Source organism: Centropristis striata, chromosome 21, assembly GCF_030273125.1.
Source record: "Centropristis striata isolate RG_2023a ecotype Rhode Island chromosome 21, C.striata_1.0, whole genome shotgun sequence".
NCBI lineage: Eukaryota > Metazoa > Chordata > Actinopteri > Perciformes > Serranidae > Centropristis > Centropristis striata.
Genome location: NC_081537.1, coordinates 33,815,390 through 33,838,211, shown reverse-complemented (window position 1 = coordinate 33,838,211; position 22,822 = coordinate 33,815,390). Strand labels below are relative to the sequence as shown.

The following is a 22,822-nucleotide window of genomic DNA, read 5'->3' as shown; positions in this document are numbered from 1 at the left end:
ATTAAACATTTTGCTCTGAAACTAGGGGGTTACTCTTGTGTCTTTATTACGCGAACAAAATACGTTCGAGAGCAAGTTATGTAATAAGCGTTTGTGATTTTATAATGAAGTGATTCCATATTAAAACCTGTCAAATTTTAACAAACCGAGTCTAAAAATATCTAAATCAGCGTATAAAATACCCCAATTTTTCTTTAACTGCAGACTGTTAACCCTCCCCATGTTAATAAAACAAACAGATGCGACCTTATACCATGACACCAGTAATAGAAGAACATTTCTCTAAAAAAATCTATCAGCCACATGTACTTTAAAAGCAGGACTTTTGCTCCTTTCGACACTGTTTACTCAGTACAGTATTTTTCTATTGTACAAAACTTATGTTTCACCTCATATTGAGCAGCCGTGGGCATCATCAGGTTATACTGCAAGTATTCCAATATAAGAAAATGACAAGATTGTGGTGATAGCAAAAATATTTATTTGAAACTTGTCTGTATAGAAACGAGTACAGCACAACAACACGGTCGTTTTTTTAACCATCACAGCATGAATTCAGGCATGAAGAAAGTTAGAACATCGACACTGATGTGCATTAGGAGTTCAACAGGCAGAAAACCTTGAGAACGTCAGGGACATAATATAAATCACCTCTCTCATGTTTCCAGGTGTTAGCTCAGTGGTGAACCACGTTGACTACATGTTAAGTTTTTTCCAATGAAAATGCAGCTTTTTCTCTTCTTCACAGGAAGGATGTCGAGGTAAGGGGGGGCCTACAAAGTTCAGGATTTTATCAGGATATATCGGCAGAGTCCACACGTACACGGGTATTTTTAAAAACCTTTTTTCCCTTCGCTTAAAAAAAGCAAAATCCCGCCCAGACAAGGTCAAGAGCAAACCATAGCAGCAGCGACAAAGAGTAGAGCCGCAGTATCAAGTTCCCACCCAAACACCCTGCCCGACCAATCAGGAGTCAGTTACAGCTGTCAATCATGACATCACAGACCCGTTTTATAGGTTCAAATAACTAATTGAAACCAAACTGATCAGAAAAATGGACAAAAACATTTAAAAAAACGCGGTGAAGTGCAGCATACGGCGAGCTGTTGTGATATGTCGCTCTGAGTTCAGTTTGATTCTGAGGTGAAGTGAAGCCAAACCAAGCTGGAGATAGAATACATTTTGGTGGTAAATTGCAGCCAGAGAAAACTTGCAGCCAAGGGTAAACATTTTCGGATTCAAACAGGTTTGATATGAAGACAATCACCGGACCGGACTCGTATACCGACTGTTACAACTAGGTGTTGACTCAACAGCTGCTGTCAACTCAGCAACTTGTTTCCCCAAATTTTTGCCCACATAACAGCAGCAAAAAACAACATTCTCAAACTTTGTTGAGGTTTACAGTTAAAAATGTTTTTTTAAACAAATGTCCGCTTGTATGCAGATGATACTGTTGTTTACCATTCGTACGACCTCAGAGAAGCTTCATGTTATTCAAAAAACATTAAATTATTTAGAACCGGGGCGCTCCAGATGTTTTGGTCTCACTAACAGAGATCTGTCTGTGGGTCTGACATATGTCACTTAGATGATGACACAGGTGGACTCAGGGACAGAACAACATTACATCACACTGACGTTTTATGGCAGACTGCAACGTTTCAAGGTTGCAAGCTGACACCTATTGACCAGAAGCCTTTTTGTATCTCACTAACGTTCTAGCAACTCATCAAAATATAAGTCCTTTGCTATGTTTTTCTTGTGGGGAGAAAAACAATATTCCGTGTCCCCACAAAATCTACGCCTGTGTCCACCTCAGAAATGCTGCTGTAGGCACAACGTAGCTTCATAAAGTGAATAGCTGATTATCAACCAGCTTTATTTCCCATCAGTCTGGAGTCTATGTGTTTCTGGATAGCAGTGTAAAATTAGCTCCGTGAAGCTGCAGAGATTTTCACACTTTGTTTGACGCCACTAAAATATGTCAGTACATTTTTTGACAGGTCCTGGTGAGTCACCTTATGCTGTTACATTGGGGAAAAAACGCCTGTAAATCAGAATGTCACAACTCATCAAATGACTTCACTGTGATAATTTCATCCTTTTGGTCTGATAACATTTGGAAAGTCTGGAAGAAATTAAATCATTTTATTCACATTCAAGTTAGCGGTGCGCTAAACGGGAAGTAGAAGTCTTTAGTTCGCTGCTCCATGGGCCAATAGATGCAGAAGATCCATACAGGGACTTTTATACACAGAAAAATAACTTTTTTGACTACATGCTCCACTGAGCAGCTTTCATAGGAATGAACAGAGCCCCGCCTCCAACACTGTATCAGTTCTCAGAAACGATAAGGCTCAATGTGACTCAGTGAAACTTAAAGCTAACATAGCATGGCTTCTACTATGCTCAAATGATAAATTAACGTCATCCGTAGTCGTGTGACTGTGGCGCATTAGCTTTTAACTCCTGGTGATTGCATTTACACTTCAACAATCATAAAAGAGTCGTATCTGTTATTTATTATCATCTCTTGCTGAACGAAATGTGTTAGTATCATAAACTTTTGTTTACCACAGAGCTACAATTCAAAATCCCGCTGGCTTTTTGTGGAAGGAACGAGGGAGATTTAACTTCTGGGCTGGTCTCCAAAAACACACAAACTACAGCACTCTGATGCAGTGAGTCATAGAAATGTATGGTGTTCCCAAAGCTGGTTAAAGTCGACAGAGTGCAGGTAAAATTCAGGTTCAGTCTCACTAGCACTAATGTCTAAAATCAGATCATATTGCATATTAAACTTTAACGTTTGGATAAAAATAATTTCCCCCTTTTCAACATAAAGTGCAATGATATAAATACAGATGCAACCATCTCTCCAGGTCATCTTCAAGCATATCTTCACATATAGAATAATACTTTCTTTATAATAATAAACATTTCCAGTCTAAAGACACAGTTTCAGTTTAACCTCATCAGCTCCTTTAGAGGTTAACTGAATAAACTCTACTTCTTGCAAAATCCCAGACAAATTAAAGTGCTTTCAGTTTCGACACATTTAGTCCTGTATAAAAAATGTTTTGGTCCATTAAAATCAAACAAGACAGAGGAGATACATGTTTAAGGTTACAGTTTACAGCTCTGCAGGTTTCGTCCCTCCAGACTGTAATAAACGGAGCTGTACAAAATGTTTCAGACTTGAGAATGCAGATGAATAAATACACTCCGTAGGATGCTGGTTTACATGTTTCCACTGATGCATCAGCAGACTGAACTCTTATACTTTATAAAACTTTTCTGGAGTATTAACAGTTTCTACAGTTTGGAGAGGAAGTAGTGAGGAGTTGGCTATCGTCAATGTTCTAAATGTGCTGAAAAAATATTGTTTGACCCTCTGAACCCCAACAAGCAATTTCAGGGCATTTTTGCTCTTTTTACATACACTGTGGCCTTGTATTTTACTGTGATAAAATCTATATAATATAATACTATATACTTTATAAGTCCTGCAGCTCTATGGAACCAGTACAATCATGGCTAGAAGTGGGAAAAACTCAAAAATGTCTTTGGTGCAGAATAACAAATCATAAAAGTATAATTTCCTCAATAAATTATTTCTTAAAAATCTGAATAAAATAGAATCTATATATACAACACTCTTCTAAGTGACCACAAGTGTCAAGAATGAGACATTTTAAATTAACATGTAGAATGTGATTTTGACAGAAATATCACAATTTCAAGCTACGTTTTGGTTGCTTTTTCAAATGGAAACGTTTGCAACCGATGATCAGATCAGGGAAAGGTGAAAACTCATAATAATATGATAATGTCAGTGTATTGCTACGATAAATGGTGTATTTTTGGCAATCTTTTAAATAAAAACATATTTTTACTGGGGTTCAGAGGGTTAAATAATGAGATTTGATCAGCCTTTAAAACATAAAAAAACATAAGCTTTGACAGCTCACTACTATGACATTAGCATTGTTAATGTAATGCTAGCGCTAACAGAGCAAAACTAGCTGTTCCTCTGTTTCCAGTCTTTATGCTAAGCTAAGCTCATCACTTCTTTATCATGGTTCATATTTACTATGCAGGCGATTTAACTCTCCACAAGAAAGTAAATATGCACATTTATTGAACATAAATGTTGAACTATTCTTTATATCAACATATGTCTTTGATGTACTTATAAAAGCTACGCTAGCTGCTGCTAACAACCTCTGATTACCAGCAAACAATGAACTCAACAAGTATCAGACTACGACTGACTGATGTTATCGACTCTGCAGCTAACGTAGCTGAAAGATAAACAACAGAAAGGAGAAAGTGAAGCACAGCTCAAACACCACTTCCTCTCCTCTGAACTGGACAATATAAAAGAGCTTCTCCCATAATCACATGGAGACAGATGGAGAGTTTCTGTGAGCTTCAGTTTGGCCTCACATGGTCTGGGTGACTTCCTGTTTACTGAGGAGGACTTCCAGCAGACGGAGTTTAGCTTTCAGCTGTTTGTATTCCTGGTATTCCTCTTTCATCGGACTGCGGTCCTCTTTCTGGCAGATTCTATCAGTGAAACACAACAAGTAAGAATCAGTGAAACCCCAGAGGAAGCACAGCAGCAACAAAAAGACTTATGTCACTGAAACAAATGTTTTTGGCTTTTGGATTTTTGGAATACCCTGAAGAAGACTTTCCTGTCGAAACATTGGTCATTTATTAAACTATTTATTTGCATCATGGTGACCATTTTTTCTTTAACATAATGAACTGTTTAAAATGTTTTTGTAGTATGACATAGGGTTGAATGAATGTTTTCATTAGTGTTTGATCACATGAAACTAAGAATCATTGGCCCTCATCAAACCAGCATAGAAACCAGCAGATCTGAGCGTATATTTGGTCTTTCGACAGGGCTGACGTCCAACTGCTGCAACAACAAACTGGTTTAGTTTGGCAGCAAAAAAAGTGAAAAGGAAGGAAATCAGTGGTGCTGTAAGCAGAGTAGCAGTGGAGCATTAAACTCCTGCTGAGGATGGAATATTTAATTTATACGTTGTGATATATAAAGCCTAATAATCTATATAATATCCAAATATTGTTATTATTATGATGGAGAGATGTTATTCACCTCTTTACATTAAGTCATAATTCTGTCCCAGACAGAGGAGCGTGTGGCAACGATGATTGGAAATGTTTCTATTTGGGTGGTGAAGGAGACACTGTCCAGCAGGACAATAATAATAATAATAATAATAATGATAATAATAATAAAGGTAAATAACAGAAGACAACAACATTTAATATCCTCGGCTGGTATTCTGTTTAAAGAATTTCACAGTCGCAGGGTGTATTTATTTTAAATGATGTTTTAATGATAAATGTTGTGGCCTTAACATGTTTTGCTTTGTCACCATTAAAATTAAATAAAGTTTTATCAGCTCCAGGCATCGATCAATAGTCTCAGATCAGATCTCAGACGTGTGGACTTCACGCTGACTCAGACCTGCTAACGAGCTGAGAGCAGACTGAGATCTGATCTCACGTCCACATTGATAAATGCCGAGGCTTGGGTAGAAATGATCGTACGCCCACTTTACGCTCACTTTCCGTCGTACGCTCGTTTGATAAATGAGGGCCAGTGTGATTCCAGCAGGTTGCAACCTCACCACTAGATGTCACTAAATCCTCCACACTAACCTTCTAGTTAAAGTATGCAAGGACAGTTTTATAAGTAAAAGTACTCATTGCAGGAAAAAAATACCTTTAATTCATAAACATTAAAATAATGAAAAGGAAAAGCAGCAAATCCTCACATTTGTGAAGCTTGAACCATAAAAATGTACTTATTACCAACTTATAATCCAATTAATTTTATGTTAATTGATCAAACATTGCTGCTGCAGCACTTGTACAATTTTTTAAAAGTCTTAATTTGTTTAGTAATTAGTCACTTAAGTTACCAGATACACATAGTGCAATAAAAGTATAAGGTTTTTTTACTCAAGTACTTTTACTAAAGTACTTGAGTGAATGTACTCCATTCCACCTCCTCAGCCCCTCCCAGGTGGAGCACTTCCTGTTTAACTCGCCTTCCAGTCTGACGGTGGAACTCGTCCTCGAACTCTCTCAGAGCTTTACGTCTCGTCTTCTTCTCGGCTCTCGTTTCCCGCAGACACGCCAGCAGCTGAGACCTGGTTGAGACGCAGCGAAGACGTTAATGATGGCAGGACGGAAAACACAAAGACAGATAACACGTCTGATTAAAATGACAGGAAGAAACTCAGAGTAACACGGAGAGCTGGAGTGAAAGGCAGAAGAACCTGTTTCATCAACATTTAGGTCACTTTCACATGAAGCTGGTGGACCCAAAATTGTTCTTTTTTTATGTGGTTTGGTTTGCTTTCACACTTTGGTCTATTGGACGATATATGTGAGGGAAAGTAGTGACACTTTTTAGATTCAAGACTCAGACTTTAATGTATTGTTGGCAGAGTTTTTTCCCCTTTATGTGGCATTGATCTGCTGTGTGATGAATCACTTAGCCACCATTTTACCACTACATAACTTGAAGGCTTTTTTTTTTTTGGGTGATACCACAAGCAGCTGTGTTGTGTGATGGTCTGACCATATTTCAATAACCTCATCTTCAGACCACGTCATCTTCAGACCACGTCATCTTCAGACCACGTCATCTTCAGACCACGTCATCTTCAGACCACGTCATCTTCAGACCACGTCTGTCCATGAGACACAAAGCTGCTGCTACGCTGCCTGGTGTAAACAGTCTAATTTCTCAAACTTAATCCAGATTTGCTTCCTTCCTTTGGTTCGGACTGCGTTCTCACCTGCAGTGAACCAAACTCTGGTGCAGTCAGAAGCAAACCGAGGCGCCCATGTTTTAGTGGACTAGAGTTCGGTTCTTTGTTCTTTTGAGCATTCACACATATACAGTCTATGATTCACACCAGCAGAAACCAAAGGCTCTATCCGACCAACGCACCAGGCTTGGTTTCAAGCGGACCAAGCAGTTCAGATGGAGAATAAAAGATATATAGATATATAGATAAAGACTGAGACCTGGAGGCTTCGTGCAGGTTGGCCATGGTGAGAGCTGGCCGCTGGTGGACGGCCTTCACCTCGTCTAACGGGGACACGAAGGCCGGGTCGCTGTCCCGGTCGCTGTCCTCCTCGCTGAGGACCGGGCGAGGGGCTCTGAGAGGAGGCGGGGCGGGGGGCTCTTCGACTGTTGAGATGCTCATGGAGTCTTCATCAGAACCGTCCTCTTCCTCCTGAGAGACAGAAACACCACCATGACGTTCACTGTTCACAGCAACAACAACTCAACACAGAAACTCATCATGAATGTTTGTTTAACTGATAATTCTGTTTCCATCCTTTCAACCATGAGAATCAGATGAAACTAACAGTAAAATAACACTTCTTCAGCCTTTATTTGTTTAAATGTAATGATAAAAAGCCCTGGGATGCTCACGATGGTGGTGATGGTGGGGCTGGCGCACAGTAAGCGTTTGATCATCTGGTAGCGGTCGTACAGCGGCTTCACCAGGCTCTTCTCCTGCTTCGCTCCCTGAGACCCACAGGAAACAGGCTTTATCATCACAGTTTAACTTTCCCAGAAGTCCTTGAACAGATCATGGGCAACGAATGTTTCTGTTAAAAAAGTTACCAAAACGATTTATTTTTATTTTATTAGTATTATTATTTTCTATTATTTCCTTATCTATTTATTTTCTTACATCTTTTTCTTTCTTCCATGTATTTCATCCTTTTGTTTGTTAATCCTTTTTTTAAATTTATTTTTATATATATGTGTGTATGTATATGTGTATGTGTGTGTATGTACATATATATATATATATATATATATATGTGTGTGTGTGTGTGTGTGTGTATATGTGTATGTATGTGTATGTGTGTGTATATGTGTATGTGTGTGTATACTATATATATATATATATATATATATATATATATATATATATATATATATATATATATGGGCAGTTGTTTGTGTTGTATCATGGGTGGATGTTGTACAAAAAAATCTAAAAGTTTCTTCCTGTACAGTGACTGTCTCATACATGCGTTGTCATCAATAAAAAAACCATTGAAAAAAAAAAAAAATTACCAAAACGAAACAAAAGCTTAAAATTGTGATATTTCTGCCAATGTCACTTAATTCTGCATGTTTCATTAAAACATGTCAAAAAAAGAAATGTTTGCACTAACCAGATTCTATTAAACACGTTAAATTCTGTGTTTTCATGTTTTGTAGAGTATAACTGTTTGAATTTGAATATATTTCCACAAATTCTCTTGGTGATATTTCTCTGCAAAGGTGCTTAAAATATTAAATTCTTTACACTGTTCAACCATCTTCCTGAAAACCCAACACTCTGTTAAAACAACTTCTTTTAAACATCTGCTGACTCTCCAGTCCTCCTGTCTGTCTGTACCAGCTGGACTTCCTGTTCCTCTGCAGTTCCTGGAGCAGAACACCAGGTGGCGCTGTTCCTGTTTGAAGCTGCTGAGGACTCACCGGACGGCCGTGCACGCTCTCAAAGTACAGCAGACATTTCTGCAGAGTGATCTTCTCCAACACCATCTGAGCCTGAGTCATCTCCTGCACACACACACACACACACACACACACACACACACACATAACACACACAGGCAGAGGAAATCAAACGGAGTCTGGTGGGATGCATGTTAGCACATTCATGATTAAATGTGTTTCTATACAGGCGGGTTAAAATGAAATATTTTTAACACTTAACTTCTCTAAACCAGTAGTTCCCAACCTTTTTGAGTCGCGACCCCCAATTTAACATGCATGTTGTCCGCGACCCCCACTCACTGAACACAATCTCACACGCACAGTTCAGATCACCAAAAAAAGAAACAAAATGACCAAAAAAGACACAAAATGATCAAAAAAAGACACAAATTGACCACAAAATGATCAAAAAAAGACACAAATTGACCACAAAATGATAAAAAAAACACACAAAATGACCAAAAAATACACAAATTGACCACAAAATGATCAAAAAAAGACACAAAATGACCAAATAACACACGAAATGACAAAAAAAAACCCACAAAATGACCAAAAAAAAGACATTAAGTGACCAAAAAGACTAAAACACATGAACACATGAACACTTTAACACAGTGGAGACAGAGCTGACTTCCTAAATGATTTGGCGACCCCCAGAAATCATCTCGCGACCCCAATTGGGGTCCCGACCCCAAGGTTGAGAATAGCTGCTCTAAATGATGTAAGAATGATGTAAGAATATAAATGTATTTAATTGGATTTTCTTCTATACTTCAGTGCAGGACATATGTTTACATATCTTGTTCTTCATACGTGTGGGATTTCTGTAAATGTATATGTTTTATAGTAAATAACCAATAATTGTAATATTAGAATAAACATTAAGGTAAATAAGTAGATAAAAGAATAATGAGAATAATAAGGTTGAAAAGAGAAAGAAATAAGTCAATTAAAAATCTGTTTAAAAATGAAAGGAAAAAAAATAAATAAATAAGGGGAAAAACATATTTCAGGGCTACATACTGTAATATTATTTAATTGCGATTATCATATTTATTCAAATTTATCCTTAAATATTCTTATTCTTGATTTCTGATTCTATAGGGCATTCTCTTCATTTTTAAAGTACAATTTACTTTTGACTTCCAGCTGTTAAATGAAGGTTTTAACCATTTTTATTGGTTTCACTTCATTTTAAAAGAAATATTTGTGCCTTTTATAACCAGAAAATGAACACACACTGTTCTCAACACTCTCAAACGTGACTAACAACTTGTTAAGTCATTTGAGTACAGACAAGTGTCATAGCAGATTATAAACTAACAGAGAGGGAAGCTAATGGAGTAGAGAATGAACAGGTGAGGATGCATGTCAGCATGGATTATTTAACGCTTGTATTATTAAATATGTTTCTGTACAGGTAAGTTGAGATGAATCAGGTGTGTGGCTGCTCTGACCTTCATGTTGTCTGGCAGGCCCAGCGCCTGTCTCTTCTCTCTCAGGCGTCTGAACAGCGACTCCACCGTCTCCTCCAGCGTGGGCTTGTGGTCCGGCGCCCCCTGCTGGCCGGAGCTGGACCTGCAGCTGTGCTCCGGCCCGGCCGGCTCCTTGGACTCAAACACCGACTGCCTCAGCCTCATCTCTGCAGAAACACACAGGCACACATCCAGGCTGTCTTCTGCCCTTTTTCCTGTCTGAGGTTGTCTTTTTTTTTTTTTACTTAATGATTAGATAGGTAGATAGATAGATAGATAGATAGATAGATAGATAGATAGATAGATAGATAGATAGATAGATAGATAGATAGATAGATAGATTACAGTGTAGCAGCAGCATTACACACAGAGACAATAACAACACAATTAAATAAAAAGAACAACCTAGGCATACTTCAAGCAATAAAATATAAAAATATACAATAAAATACAATAAAATGTAATGTAAAAATAAAAATAAAGTGTCTAAAGAAGGAGTATGTATTAAGGAGTAGAATTCCAGTGCAGAATAAATATGAATATGCAGTATAAACATGTTGGTGCTATGAAACAATAAGGTGCAATGAACAGTGTGCATAAAGAACACATAAAGTGCATAAAGGGTGCATTCATAACGACGGTATGTAATGAACCTGGCTATTTGTTATTGTACAGTGTGATGGCATGTGGCAGGAAAGATTTTTTTATATCTGTCCCTATGACAGATATTTTTACATATTTTTACACATTTTTCATTTTACATATTTAAGTTTTGCTCTTCTAAATTCCTCCATTTTTCCTTGTTCATTTGTGAACACAGGTGGGAAAGTTTTGGTTCAGGATCATTTTTCCGGTTTTTGTTCTTGTAATATTAATTTAGACCACAAGACCCTGAAAACGAGAATAACAATATACAAATAATATATATAATATATTCAAATAAACACTTTGAAAAATTCACCAGTCACCAGAAACCTTTTTTCCACCTGTTACACAGATACAAAAAAAACTTATGATAGTAATAATCTGAGGAGTGAATGAGAGTGTGAATGTCTGTCTCTATGTGTCAGATCTGATAGTCTGACACCTGTCCAGGTGAACCCGCCTCTCACCCAATGACAGCTGGGATTCAAATAAGCGGTTAATATTATATTCATTCATTCATGAATATCTGACATTGGGTGAGAGGAGGGTTCACCTGGACAGGTCTCAGACTATCAGAGCTGACACATAGAGACAGACAATCACACTCTCATTCACTCCTACGGGCAATTTAGAGTCACCAATCAAACCTAAGCTGCATGTTTTTGGACGGTGGGAGGAAGCCGGAGAACCCAGTGAGAACCCGGGAGAACCCAGTGAGAACACGGGGAGAACATGCAAACTCCAGACAGAGAGCGGCAGGCGGGAGTCGAACCAGCGACCCTCTGGCTGTGAGTTGAGAGAGCTAACTACTTGTGTAGAGACGTGAACTCGTCGGGTGATGTTTTTACCTTTGAGTTGTTTGCGAGCCTTGGCCAGTTCGCCCATCACTCGGATCATCTCAGGGTTGGAGTATTTATCGTTGTGTGACGGCTGAAAACACAGAAACACTCTGTCAACACAACATGTAGAAAACTGAACTAAAGAAGAAGAAATATGCTTTTTAACTCCTTCTGCAGTCGCTGTATCTGGTTTATGAACCCCCTCTGGGTCCAGGATCAGAGAATCCTAATCCAAATCTGGTTTACTGCCAAATGGACTTTAAAAATATGGATTAAATGGATTATGGAATAAATTGAGGAAAATAAATAATTAAAAGAAATTTCCTAAAAAATACAATTTAAAAAATACAACAATTCAATACATGGAGGAAAGTAAAATACATTTCCTACAAAATACCAATGAAATAAAAAGATCTACTGATCTGATTAAATAAGTGAATAAAAGATAAGAAATAAAAACCAGACTGTGGTCTGGAGTCCTGGGCCCTGCTGGGCTTACCTTATAGTTCATCTCCTGCTCGAACTGGTCCTCAAACCGGCGGACTTTCTTTTTCAGGGTCTGGATCTGTCGGGTGAGGAACGGGATGGAGGAGGGACACTCCAGGTCCTCGGAGACCTCGGCCCGGTCCCGACCCCGACACCTGGACAGGTAGACAGAGAGTTAGAGGAGCAAAGAAGAAGAAGGAGAAGAAGGACGGGTTATATAAGACGTGATACAGATTACTGCAGACGGACAGAGACAGACGGACGAACTGCACTCCGACAGGATTTTATTTATAATACTTTAATACCCTGAAATCACATGTTTCCCAAAAACAAGGATGTTTTTTGGATTTATGCTGACAGAGATTTGTCTTCAGACATTAAAAGCTTCTGACTTGTATATAAAATTCAAAACAGAAGTTTGATCATTTAGAGTTTCCTAAAAAAAAACATTATTCTCTTAATGGGGCTTAAAGATACAGGCCAAAAATATGTGGACACTTGAGTATCGGTGCCACGTGTTAATGAAGATATGATGATGTGGAAAACACATTTTATAAGTTCTGATCAATTAAATCTGATCCACGAGGAAATCTGAGGTCAGCTGACCAACGAGTTCAAAGTGAAGACTAGAGTCTCATGTCTTTTCATTATGTAGCGAAACATAAGAAGTTTCAAGTGAAGAACAATTTAAAAGTCTCAACTAAACCAAAGAGGCTCAAGTCGAGCCCTGAATCAGGACTAACAAGTCCCAAGTCTAAATCCAGATGAAGACCAAGAGGTCTCAAGTCAAGACCAGCAAAATTCAAGTCACGATTAAAGAGTCCCAAGTCTAGGCCCACATCAAGACCAGAAAGTCCCAAGATTAGCCCGGAATGAAGACCAAAAAGTCTTTAGTCAAGTTTCACGTCCCAAGTTTAACCCTGAATTAAAACCCAATCTTTAGGTCAAGACCAACAAGTCCAAAGTCTAGTACCAAATCAAGACCAAGAAGTTTCAATATTTGAATTAAAACCCAAGAAGACTCACAACAAAATTAACAGGTTCGAAGTTTGTCCCCAAATCAAGAAAAAAAGTCTTAAGTCAAGTCCAGACTCAAGAACAAGAAGTCTCAAGTAAAGTCACAAGTCGAGACCATAAGTCCCAAGAAATCAAGACCTATGTCCATTATTGGGTAAAAATTTAATAGTCCCAAGTCCTAACTAAGAAGTTCCAAATCCAGTCCCAAGCAAAACCAGTAAACATAGAGACGGGTAGACAGACAGGCAGGTAGACAGACAGACAGACAGACAGACAGACAGACAGACAGACAGATAGGTAGACAGACAGACAGGTAGACAGACAGGTAGACAGACAGACAGACAGGTAGACAGACAGACAGACAGACAGACAGACAGACAGACAGACAGACAGACAGGCAGATAGACAGACAGGTAGACAGACAGACAGACAGACAGACAGACAGGCAGACAGGCAGACAGACAGACAGACAGACAGGCAGACAGGTAGACAGACAGACAGGTAGACAGGTAGACAGGTAGACAGACAGACAGACAGACAGACAGGTAGACAGGTAGACAGACAGGTAGACAGGCAGACAGGTAGACAGGTAGACAGACAGACAGACAGACAGACAGACAGACAGACAGACAGACAGACAGGCAGACAGGTAGACAGGCAGACAGGTAGACAGACAGACAGACAGACAGACAGACAGACAGACAGACAGGCAGACAGACAGACAGACAGACAGACAGGTAGACAGGTAGACAGACAGACAGACAGACAGGCAGACAGGCAGACAGGCAGACAGGCAGACAGACAGACAGACAGACAGACAGACAGACAGGTAGACAGACAGACAGGTAGACAGGTAGACAGACAGACAGACAGACAGACAGACAGACAGACAGACAGACAGGCAGACAGACAGACAGACAGACAGACAGGTAGACAGGTAGACAGACAGACAGACAGGTAGACAGGTAGACAGACAGACAGACAGACAGACAGGTAGACAGACAGGTAGACAGGCAGACAGGTAGACAGGCAGACAGGCAGACAGACAGACAGACAGACAGACAGACAGACAGGTAGACAGACAGACAGGTAGACAGGTAGACAGACAGACAGACAGACAGACAGACAGACAGGTAGACAGGTAGACAGACAGACAGACAGACAGACAGACAGACAGACAGGTAGACAGGTAGACAGACAGGTAGACAGGCAGACAGACAGACAGACAGACAGACAGGCAGACAGGTAGACAGGTAGACAGACAGACAGACAGACAGACAGACAGACAGACAGACAGACAGACAGACAGACAGGTAGACAGACAGACAGACAGACAGACAGACAGGTAGACAGACAGACAGACAGGTAGACAGACAGACAGACAGACAGACAGACAGGTAGACAGGTAGACAGACAGACAGACAGACAGACAGGTAGACAGACAGACAGGTAGACAGGTAGACAGACAGACAGACAGACAGACAGACAGACAGGTAGACAGGTAGACAGACAGACAGACAGACAGACAGACAGACAGGCAGACAGGTAGACAGGCAGACAGGTAGACAGGTAGACAGACAGACAGACAGACAGACAGACAGACAGACAGACAGACAGACAGGCAGACAGGCAGACAGACAGACAGACAGGTAGACAGGTAGACAGACAGACAGACAGACAGGTAGACAGGTAGACAGACAGACAGACAGACAGACAGGTAGACAGACAGACAGGTAGACAGGTAGACAGACAGACAGACAGACAGACAGACAGACAGACAGACAGGTAGACAGGTAGACAGACAGACAGACAGACAGACAGACAGACAGACAGACAGGTAGACAGGTAGACAGACAGGTAGACAGGCAGACAGACAGACAGACAGACAGACAGACAGGCAGACAGGTAGACAGGCAGACAGGTAGACAGGTAGACAGACAGACAGACAGACAGACAGACAGACAGACAGGCAGACAGACAGGCAGACAGACAGACAGACAGACAGACAGGTAGACAGACAGACAGGTAGACAGACAGACAGGTAGACAGGTAGACAGACAGACAGACAGACAGACAGACAGGTAGACAGGTAGACAGACAGACAGACAGACAGACAGGTAGACAGGTAGACAGACAGGTAGACAGGTAGACAGACAGACAGACAGACAGGCAGACAGGTAGACAGACAGACAGACAGACAGGTAGACAGACAGACAGGTAGACAGACAGGCAGGTAGACAGACAGACAGACAGACAGGCAGACAGGTAGACAGACAGACAGACAGACAGACAGACAGGCAGACAGGTAGACAGACAGACAGACAGACAGACAGACAGACAGACAGGTAGACAGACAGGTAGACAGACAGACAGACAGACAGGCAGGTAGACAGACAGACAGACAGACAGACAGACAGACAGGCAGACAGACAGACAGACAGACAGACAGGTAGACAGAGAGACAGACAGACAGACAGGTAGACAGGTAGACAGACAGACAGACAGACAGACAGGTAGACAGACAGACAGGTAGACAGGTAGACAGACAGACAGACAGACAGACAGACAGGTAGACAGGTAGACAGACAGACAGACAGACAGACAGACAGACAGACAGACAGGTAGACAGGTAGACAGACAGACAGGTAGACAGGTAGACAGACAGACAGACAGACAGACAGGCAGACAGGTAGACAGACAGACAGACAGACAGGTAGACAGACAGACAGGTAGACAGACAGGCAGGTAGACAGACAGACAGACAGACAGGCAGACAGGTAGACAGACAGACAGACAGACAGACAGGCAGACAGGTAGACAGACAGACAGACAGACAGACAGACAGACAGACAGACAGGTAGACAGACAGACAGACGGACAGACAGACAGACAGACAGACAGACAGACAGGTAGACAGACAGACAGACAGACAGACAGACAGACAGGCAGGTAGACAGACAGACAGACAGACAGACAGACGGACAGACAGACAGACAGACAGACAGACAGACAGGTAGACAGACAGGTAGACAGTCAGACAGACATACAGACAGACAGACGGACAGACAGACAGACAGACAGACAGACAGACAGACAGGTAGACAGACAGGTAGGAGACTCACAGTATGTACTGCTGGCTGCAGGGCGGTGACGGTGCGGTCTCGGGGTCGGAGTTGAACCTCAGGCTGTGGCTGAGGCTGGAGCAGCGAGGGGAGGGCAGAGGGCTGGGCCCCCCCGCCAGGAGCTGGAGGAGAGCTCCACCTCCTCCCTCCCCTCCACCCTCACCTCCAGGGCTGCTCCTCTGTGGGGAGTAGGGAGAGTGGTGGGGGCTGGAGGGCAGGGCCCCATCGGGGGTCAGCGGCTGCTGGCCAGGGTGGATAGCAGTTAGTGGGTGGTGTCTGGGAGACTGTGGAGCTCTGGTCAGCACCGTCACCAGCTCTGCAGAGACACAGTGCCAAATATGTTCATATTCACGTTACACTGTTATTATGTTTCAGAAGTAAATCACACATTCACAGCAAGGGCAACTTATATGGAAAGACGGTTTAGACCTTTATGTTCTCAAGAAACATGCCTAGAACCACCACAAGGGACCACATGAATCACATGAATCACCTGACTGACTCTACTCAGTGACTGGAACCACCCAGTAGAACTAACTCAAGGACCAGTAGAAATACCTCAGGTACCAGAGGAACCTCCTTCATGACCAGTAGAACTACCTCAGGTACCAGAAGAACTTCCTTCATGACCATTAGAACTACCTCAGGTACCAGAGGAACCTCCTTCATGACCAGTAGAACTACCTCAGGTACCAGAAGAACTTCCTTCATGACCAGTAGAACTACCTCAGGTACCAGAAGAACTTCCTTCATGACCAGTAGAACTACCTCAGGTACCAGAGGAACCTCCTTCATGACCAGTAGAACTACCTCAGGTACCAGAAGAACCTCCTTCATGACCATTAGAACTACCTCAGGTACCAGAGGAACCTCCTTCATGACCAGTAGAACTACCTCAGGTACCAGAAGAACCTCCTTCATGACCATTAGAACTACCTCAGGTACCAGAGGAACCTCCTTCATGACCAGTAGAACTACCTCAGGTACCAGAAGAACCTCCTTCATGACCATTAGAACTACCTCAGGTACCAGAGGAACCTCCTTCATGACCAGTAGAACTACCTCAGGTACCAGAAGAACCTCCTTCAGGACCATTAGAACTACCTCAGGTACCAGAGGAACCTCCTTCAGGACCATTAGAACTACCTCAGGTACCAGAGGAACCTCCTTCATGACCATTAGAACTACCTCAGGTACCAGAGGAACCTCCTTCATGACCAGTAGAACTACCTCAGGTACCAGAGGACCTCCTTCATGACCATTAGAACTACCTCAGGTACCAGAGGAACCTCCTTCATGACCAGTAGAACTACCTCAGGTACCAGAGGAACCTCCTTCATGACCAGTAGAACTACCTCAGGTACCAGAGGACCTCCTTCATGACCAGTAGAACTACCTCAGGTACCAGAGGAACCTCCTTCAGGATCAGTAGAACTACCTCAGGTACCAGAGGAACCTCCTTCAGGACCAATAGAACTACCTCAGGTACCAGAGGAACCTCCTTCAGGACCATTAGAACTACCTCAGGTACCAGAGGAACCTCCTTCATGACCATTAGAACTACCTCAGGTACCAGAGGAACCTCCTTCAGGACCAGTAGAACTACCTCAGGGACAGGGAGAACTACAGGTGCTTCTCAATCCATTAAAATATGATGGAAGTCCATTTCCAGTAGTTCAAGTCAAACATCTCCAACCAAGTATTGACTCATAGATGGACATACTTTTCAGAGGCCAACATTTACATATTAAACAGACTTTTTTAAAAATTATCTTTTGAAATATTTAACATTTTTGAGACACTGAATTTTAGGTCTTAACCATTATAATTAGAAGAAATTAAATGAATGAAGACATGAAATGTGCACTTAACCAGATATGATGAAACTGCAATTTTAAATATGTGTACAGTGCAGTAACTTAACATATTTCATGCTCAAATGCATGTAGAACAGTATAAATAGGAATACAAAAGGGTTGAAGCCAATAAAAATCTGTGATTTCTTTTTTTTCAGTGCAAGAACAGCAGACCAACATTAATTGCAAGAAGTAATTTTGTGCATTTTTACACTGCACTTTTAAGATTTCATGCTCAAATGCATGTAGTTGTACTGAGGGCCACTTCAGGTGAGGGTGAGGGCCGTATGTGGCCCCCGGGCCTCCTGTTGCCCATCCCTGTTCTAATTCATTGAGATGCACCTTTATCTCAATGACCACTTGAACTACTTTGAGGACCAGTAGAGCCACCTCAACAACCCACAGGACCTCTTTAGTGACTGGAACCACCCGTAGAACCTCAAAAACCTCCTCAAATACCAGTAGAACTACTGCAAGGACCAGTAGAACCTCCTCAATGACCAACAGAACCTCCTCAGTGACTGGAACCACCTATATGATTCAAAAACATCCTCAAGGAACACTAGAACTATCTCAAGGACCAGTAGAACCTCCTCAATGACCAACAGAACCTCCTCAGTGACTGGAACCGCCTATATGATTCAAAAACATCCTTAAGGAACACTAGAACTATCTCAAGGACCAGTAGAACCTCCTCAATGACCAACAGAACCTCCTCAGTGACTGGAACCACCTACATGATTCAAAAACATCCTTAAGGAACACTAGAACTATCTCAAGGACCAGTAGAAGCTCCTCAAAGACCACTTGAACTACTTCTTGGACCACTAGAACTACCTAAGGTCTTCTAATAATCACTAGATCAACCTTAAGAATTTGACAAATTCTGTTTTTATCTTTTACATGGCATCCCACGGCGTTTTACATGGCGAACTGGGGGTATTTCTTTTTTTTTTAAAGATACTTTTTGGGCCATTTTTTGGGCTTTATTGATAGGACAGAGTGAAGGGGGAGACAGAGGGGAAGACATGCGGGAAAGAGCTCCGAGTCGGGTTCGAACCCGGGCCGCCCGCTTACGAGGACAATGCCTCCATGGTACACGTTCTACCAGGTGTGCCACTGGGAACGGCCCAAGGAACTGGGGGTATTTCTGTCCCCAAGGAACTGGGGGTATTTCTGTCCCCAAGGAACTGGGGGTATTTCTGTCCACAGTTTTCACAGAACTCCAGTCACACCACCTACACTTCAGAGAGATGCAGTCACGACTTCACTTTTAACAGTATGTGTGTGGGCCAACAGGGACTTTGTGGTGCATTCAGGTGCACCTCAATAAGTACAGGTGGATATATATTATTTTCTATCATGCTTTCATACCTTGAATGTCAGCTGGTGTGTGTTTTCTTTTACATAAATACAGACATTTCAACTATAAATTGATGCAGAAACAAATAGGTTCATAAAAACCCTGAGTGACCAACACATCTCTCCCAATATGATAAACCAATTATAAAATATACTGTGTATATATACTGTGACAGAATAAATGTCTTTGTGGAAAAACCCTCGTCTGTAATTAGCAGGATGTATAAATACTGCAGCCATGGTCATGTGAAGCAGATTTTAAGGCGTGCAGCCAGTGTGTTTCACGTGCCGCAGAGGGTTTTACTGCTATAAATAGCAGCATACACACACACATGGTTTGTGGCGGGCTGTGCAGAAGAAGCAGAATCACCAGAAATGTTTCTGTACCACATGGACTACTGTGAGTGATTTTACTGTGAACCTGCAGCTTTTTATCTCAGATAATATGACCCGGATGTCTAGTGTGAACTGCTTTAACTCCTGGAGGACTTTTAGAAGTAGCAGGCTTTAAGATTACAGAGAAGGTATCATATATAAATATATAAAACTAGAAGATCTGAGGGAGCCATTGTCGTGATATCTTGTCAGGAAGGAGGTGAAATGATGCTTGGCTGAATTTCAGCAGGAAATTTAAAGGGAAAAACTGACCCACGAGTTTTCCTCTTTAAAATGTGTGATCTAGTCCTATTGTATGTGACTATTTCTGCACACTGGGCTCCTTTAACAGTCTCTGAGTGGAAAGCTGAGACTTTTGTGGATTCAATGTGCCCAATTTTATTCAAGTGTGATGATGTTGGTCAGTGAATCTTGAGCTCAGTGTATAAAATGAGCTGCTGTGACCTCATGGAACCACCAACCACCAACTAGAGACCTAGAGCCTTCAGAGGATGGCTCGCTTTCCACAGTATGTTGACAATAAGGTGATTTTTTATTTCAAATTTAGCATCAAATATGTGAAATAAATGGTATAAACCCTAAAGCTGCTAGAACAATAAGACATGAGAATGGACTCATCATAACGTTCTAAACACTATCTGACTATAACATGTTGACACACAGTGCTGAGCTGCATTTAAAATTACTACTTTTGACCTGCTGTCTCCCCCTAAAATGTGTGTGGTGTGGTAGGAAGAGGTTAAACCTGTTTGTGAATTAAAATATATTACAATTTATAAAGAAATATTCTTTAAAATGGAGTGGTACTCCCCCAAATACAGCTGGAAACATGCTGATAGTCGTAGTATTTCCACTACTACTCTCGTGTGCGTGCTCTCCATACTGTACACACTGATGACAGTGGGGGGGGTGAACAGACAGACAGGCAGACAGACAGGCAGACAGGCAGACAGACAGACAGACAGGCAGACAGGCAGGTGCATGTACCTGGGGGGCTGTTTTCGTCGGCGGGCACGCTGTGGCAGAGGGCCAGCGTCTTGCCCTCCTTCCCTCCGAGCTCCACCGGGCCGCAGGGGCTCTTCTGCTCCTTGCTGCCCAGGGCAGGGGGGCTCTCCTCTGGGGACGGACCCAGCGAGGGGCCCCCCTCCACCTCCAGCGCCTGGAGCTTCAGCAGGGAACTCTGCAGGCAGAAACAGAACATGCCAGACACGCCGATCCGAAGATCAACCTGGTCCCAGGAGGAGGCTGTCACACAGGAGGGAGATGTGGGGCAGTGAGGCGCTGCAATGGATCACTGATTCCAGATATTAGCTAGATCCCAGCCTCTGAGGCACCACATGTGGAGGAGTGGCAGATTTTTCTAGGCTTGCTGTTCAGGACGTAGCCTCTTCTGCAATCCAAAAGATGAGACGATGAATCTCTTATCCATGAATTAGTTGGGTATCATTTTGTCCAGCTCTTCCAGGGATTAGTCAGTTACGCTCCTCATGCAAGTGAACAGTCCAGGAATAAATCTTTCTCTCTTCGTTCCGGCAATCAGCCAGCTCTGGTTACTGTAAAGCACTCACAGAAATATTAATCCACCTTCCGTCTCTGTGTGTTTCCAGCGTGTGTCAGTCCAGGAATTAGTCTGCTCCCGTGTAACAGAGGAGCTGAGGGGTTTCAGTCTTCATCCTCTGGTTGTGCACGTTCACTGGTGGTGATGCTGATGCTGCGTTGTAGCTCCCTCCCTCCCCCTGCTGTCTCTCCCTCCCTCCCTGGTTGGATTACTCATCCTCAGGCTCGTGAAAGAGGGAGGGATGGGGGAGGAGGGGAGAGAGAGAGAGAGAGAGAGAGAGAGAGAGACGTATGGGAAGCATGAGGACACCGCTCTCTTTCTGATCGTGAGGTTTTTCCCGCATCAGTGGGGGATGGGCTTGTTGCTGACATCACTGTGTGTGTGTGTCTCATTCATAAAAAAGGAGGTATGACGATGAAGGGGAGGAGGAGGAGGAGGAGGAGGAGGAGTTTAACCCTCTAACATCCGCTCTGTGTGCTGGAACGCTCTGTACAAACAAGAAAATTAATATTAATGAAACAGGCACACACCGACACCAACCTCAACTGCTCTCATAGACACGCGTTTCACACAATAGAATTATATACCAGCACTTTATATATATATATATATAAAAACACAAATATGCATCAGTCTGTACGACATACGACCCTCTGTCCTCAAAACAAGGATTCATATAAAGAAAAACACTCACAAGTAATATTTCTCACACAATATTTCACGATACATCATGATTCTTTTGACAACAATACAATATTTACTGAGCTGCGATCGATGTAAAGACAATCAGTGACATTCATATCGACTCACAAAAAGCAGCTAAAATATTATTTGACAGTTTTATGACTGAGAACTAGTAGTTTTGATAACGAGAATGAATATAAAGTAGTATTTCTAAATGAAGGCACATCTCAAAGGTTACATGTATTGATATTTTTACTGTGCATCAATATTATTGTTTTGATAAAACAATAATATTCAAAACTGAAGCAATTTTTGGCACAAATTTTGTGTTGAATTCTTGTTCCAGTCAGAATTTGTGCTGAATTTAATTTTACTTGACACATTCACACTTGATGAAGGTCACTCAGACTGAGACGTTGTGTTGTCAGTGTTTATAATCATATTTTCATTTATAGTATTTTGAATAATGAGTACTTTCCCTTGGTATGTTAAGTATATTATAATGGTAATACTTGCAATACAATTTAGTATGCAGGGTTTTTAGTTGTACCTTCATGTTTTGCAGGTGTCAGTTAGGTCGTCAACATGTTTGGGGTCTAATACGAGGACAGAAATGTGACCCTGTTTATTGGAAACTAGTTCATTTCTTTTTAAGGGATTTTGAGAAATGTTTCCATTCCTCTGTCTTCAGATTAATAATCATAAAGCAGTATTCACGGTAGGTGAATGAGGCCGAGACAAACAAATCGTATTGCCAATCGTATTGTCGACTGTATGTGTGCCGAATTA

General features: G+C 41.7%; 1 protein-coding gene across 1 annotated transcript; it reads right to left on the bottom strand.

The window, feature by feature from the left end:
- Nucleotides 1–464: 464 nt before the first annotated feature.
- On the bottom strand, nucleotides 465–21,492 carry fam13c (family with sequence similarity 13 member C). The gene is made up of 10 exons (XM_059325334.1): nucleotides 20,779–21,492; nucleotides 16,178–16,493; nucleotides 12,052–12,193; nucleotides 11,562–11,643; nucleotides 10,051–10,235; nucleotides 8,570–8,653; nucleotides 7,502–7,597; nucleotides 7,087–7,298; nucleotides 6,099–6,200; nucleotides 465–4,572 (listed from the first exon to the last, which is right to left on the bottom strand). Exons 1-10 carry the CDS (start codon nucleotides 20,990–20,992, stop codon nucleotides 4,449–4,451), a joined length of 1,557 nt encoding a protein of 518 aa, XP_059181317.1. The 5' UTR covers nucleotides 20,993–21,492; the 3' UTR covers nucleotides 465–4,448.
- Nucleotides 21,493–22,822: the final 1,330 nt, after the last annotated feature.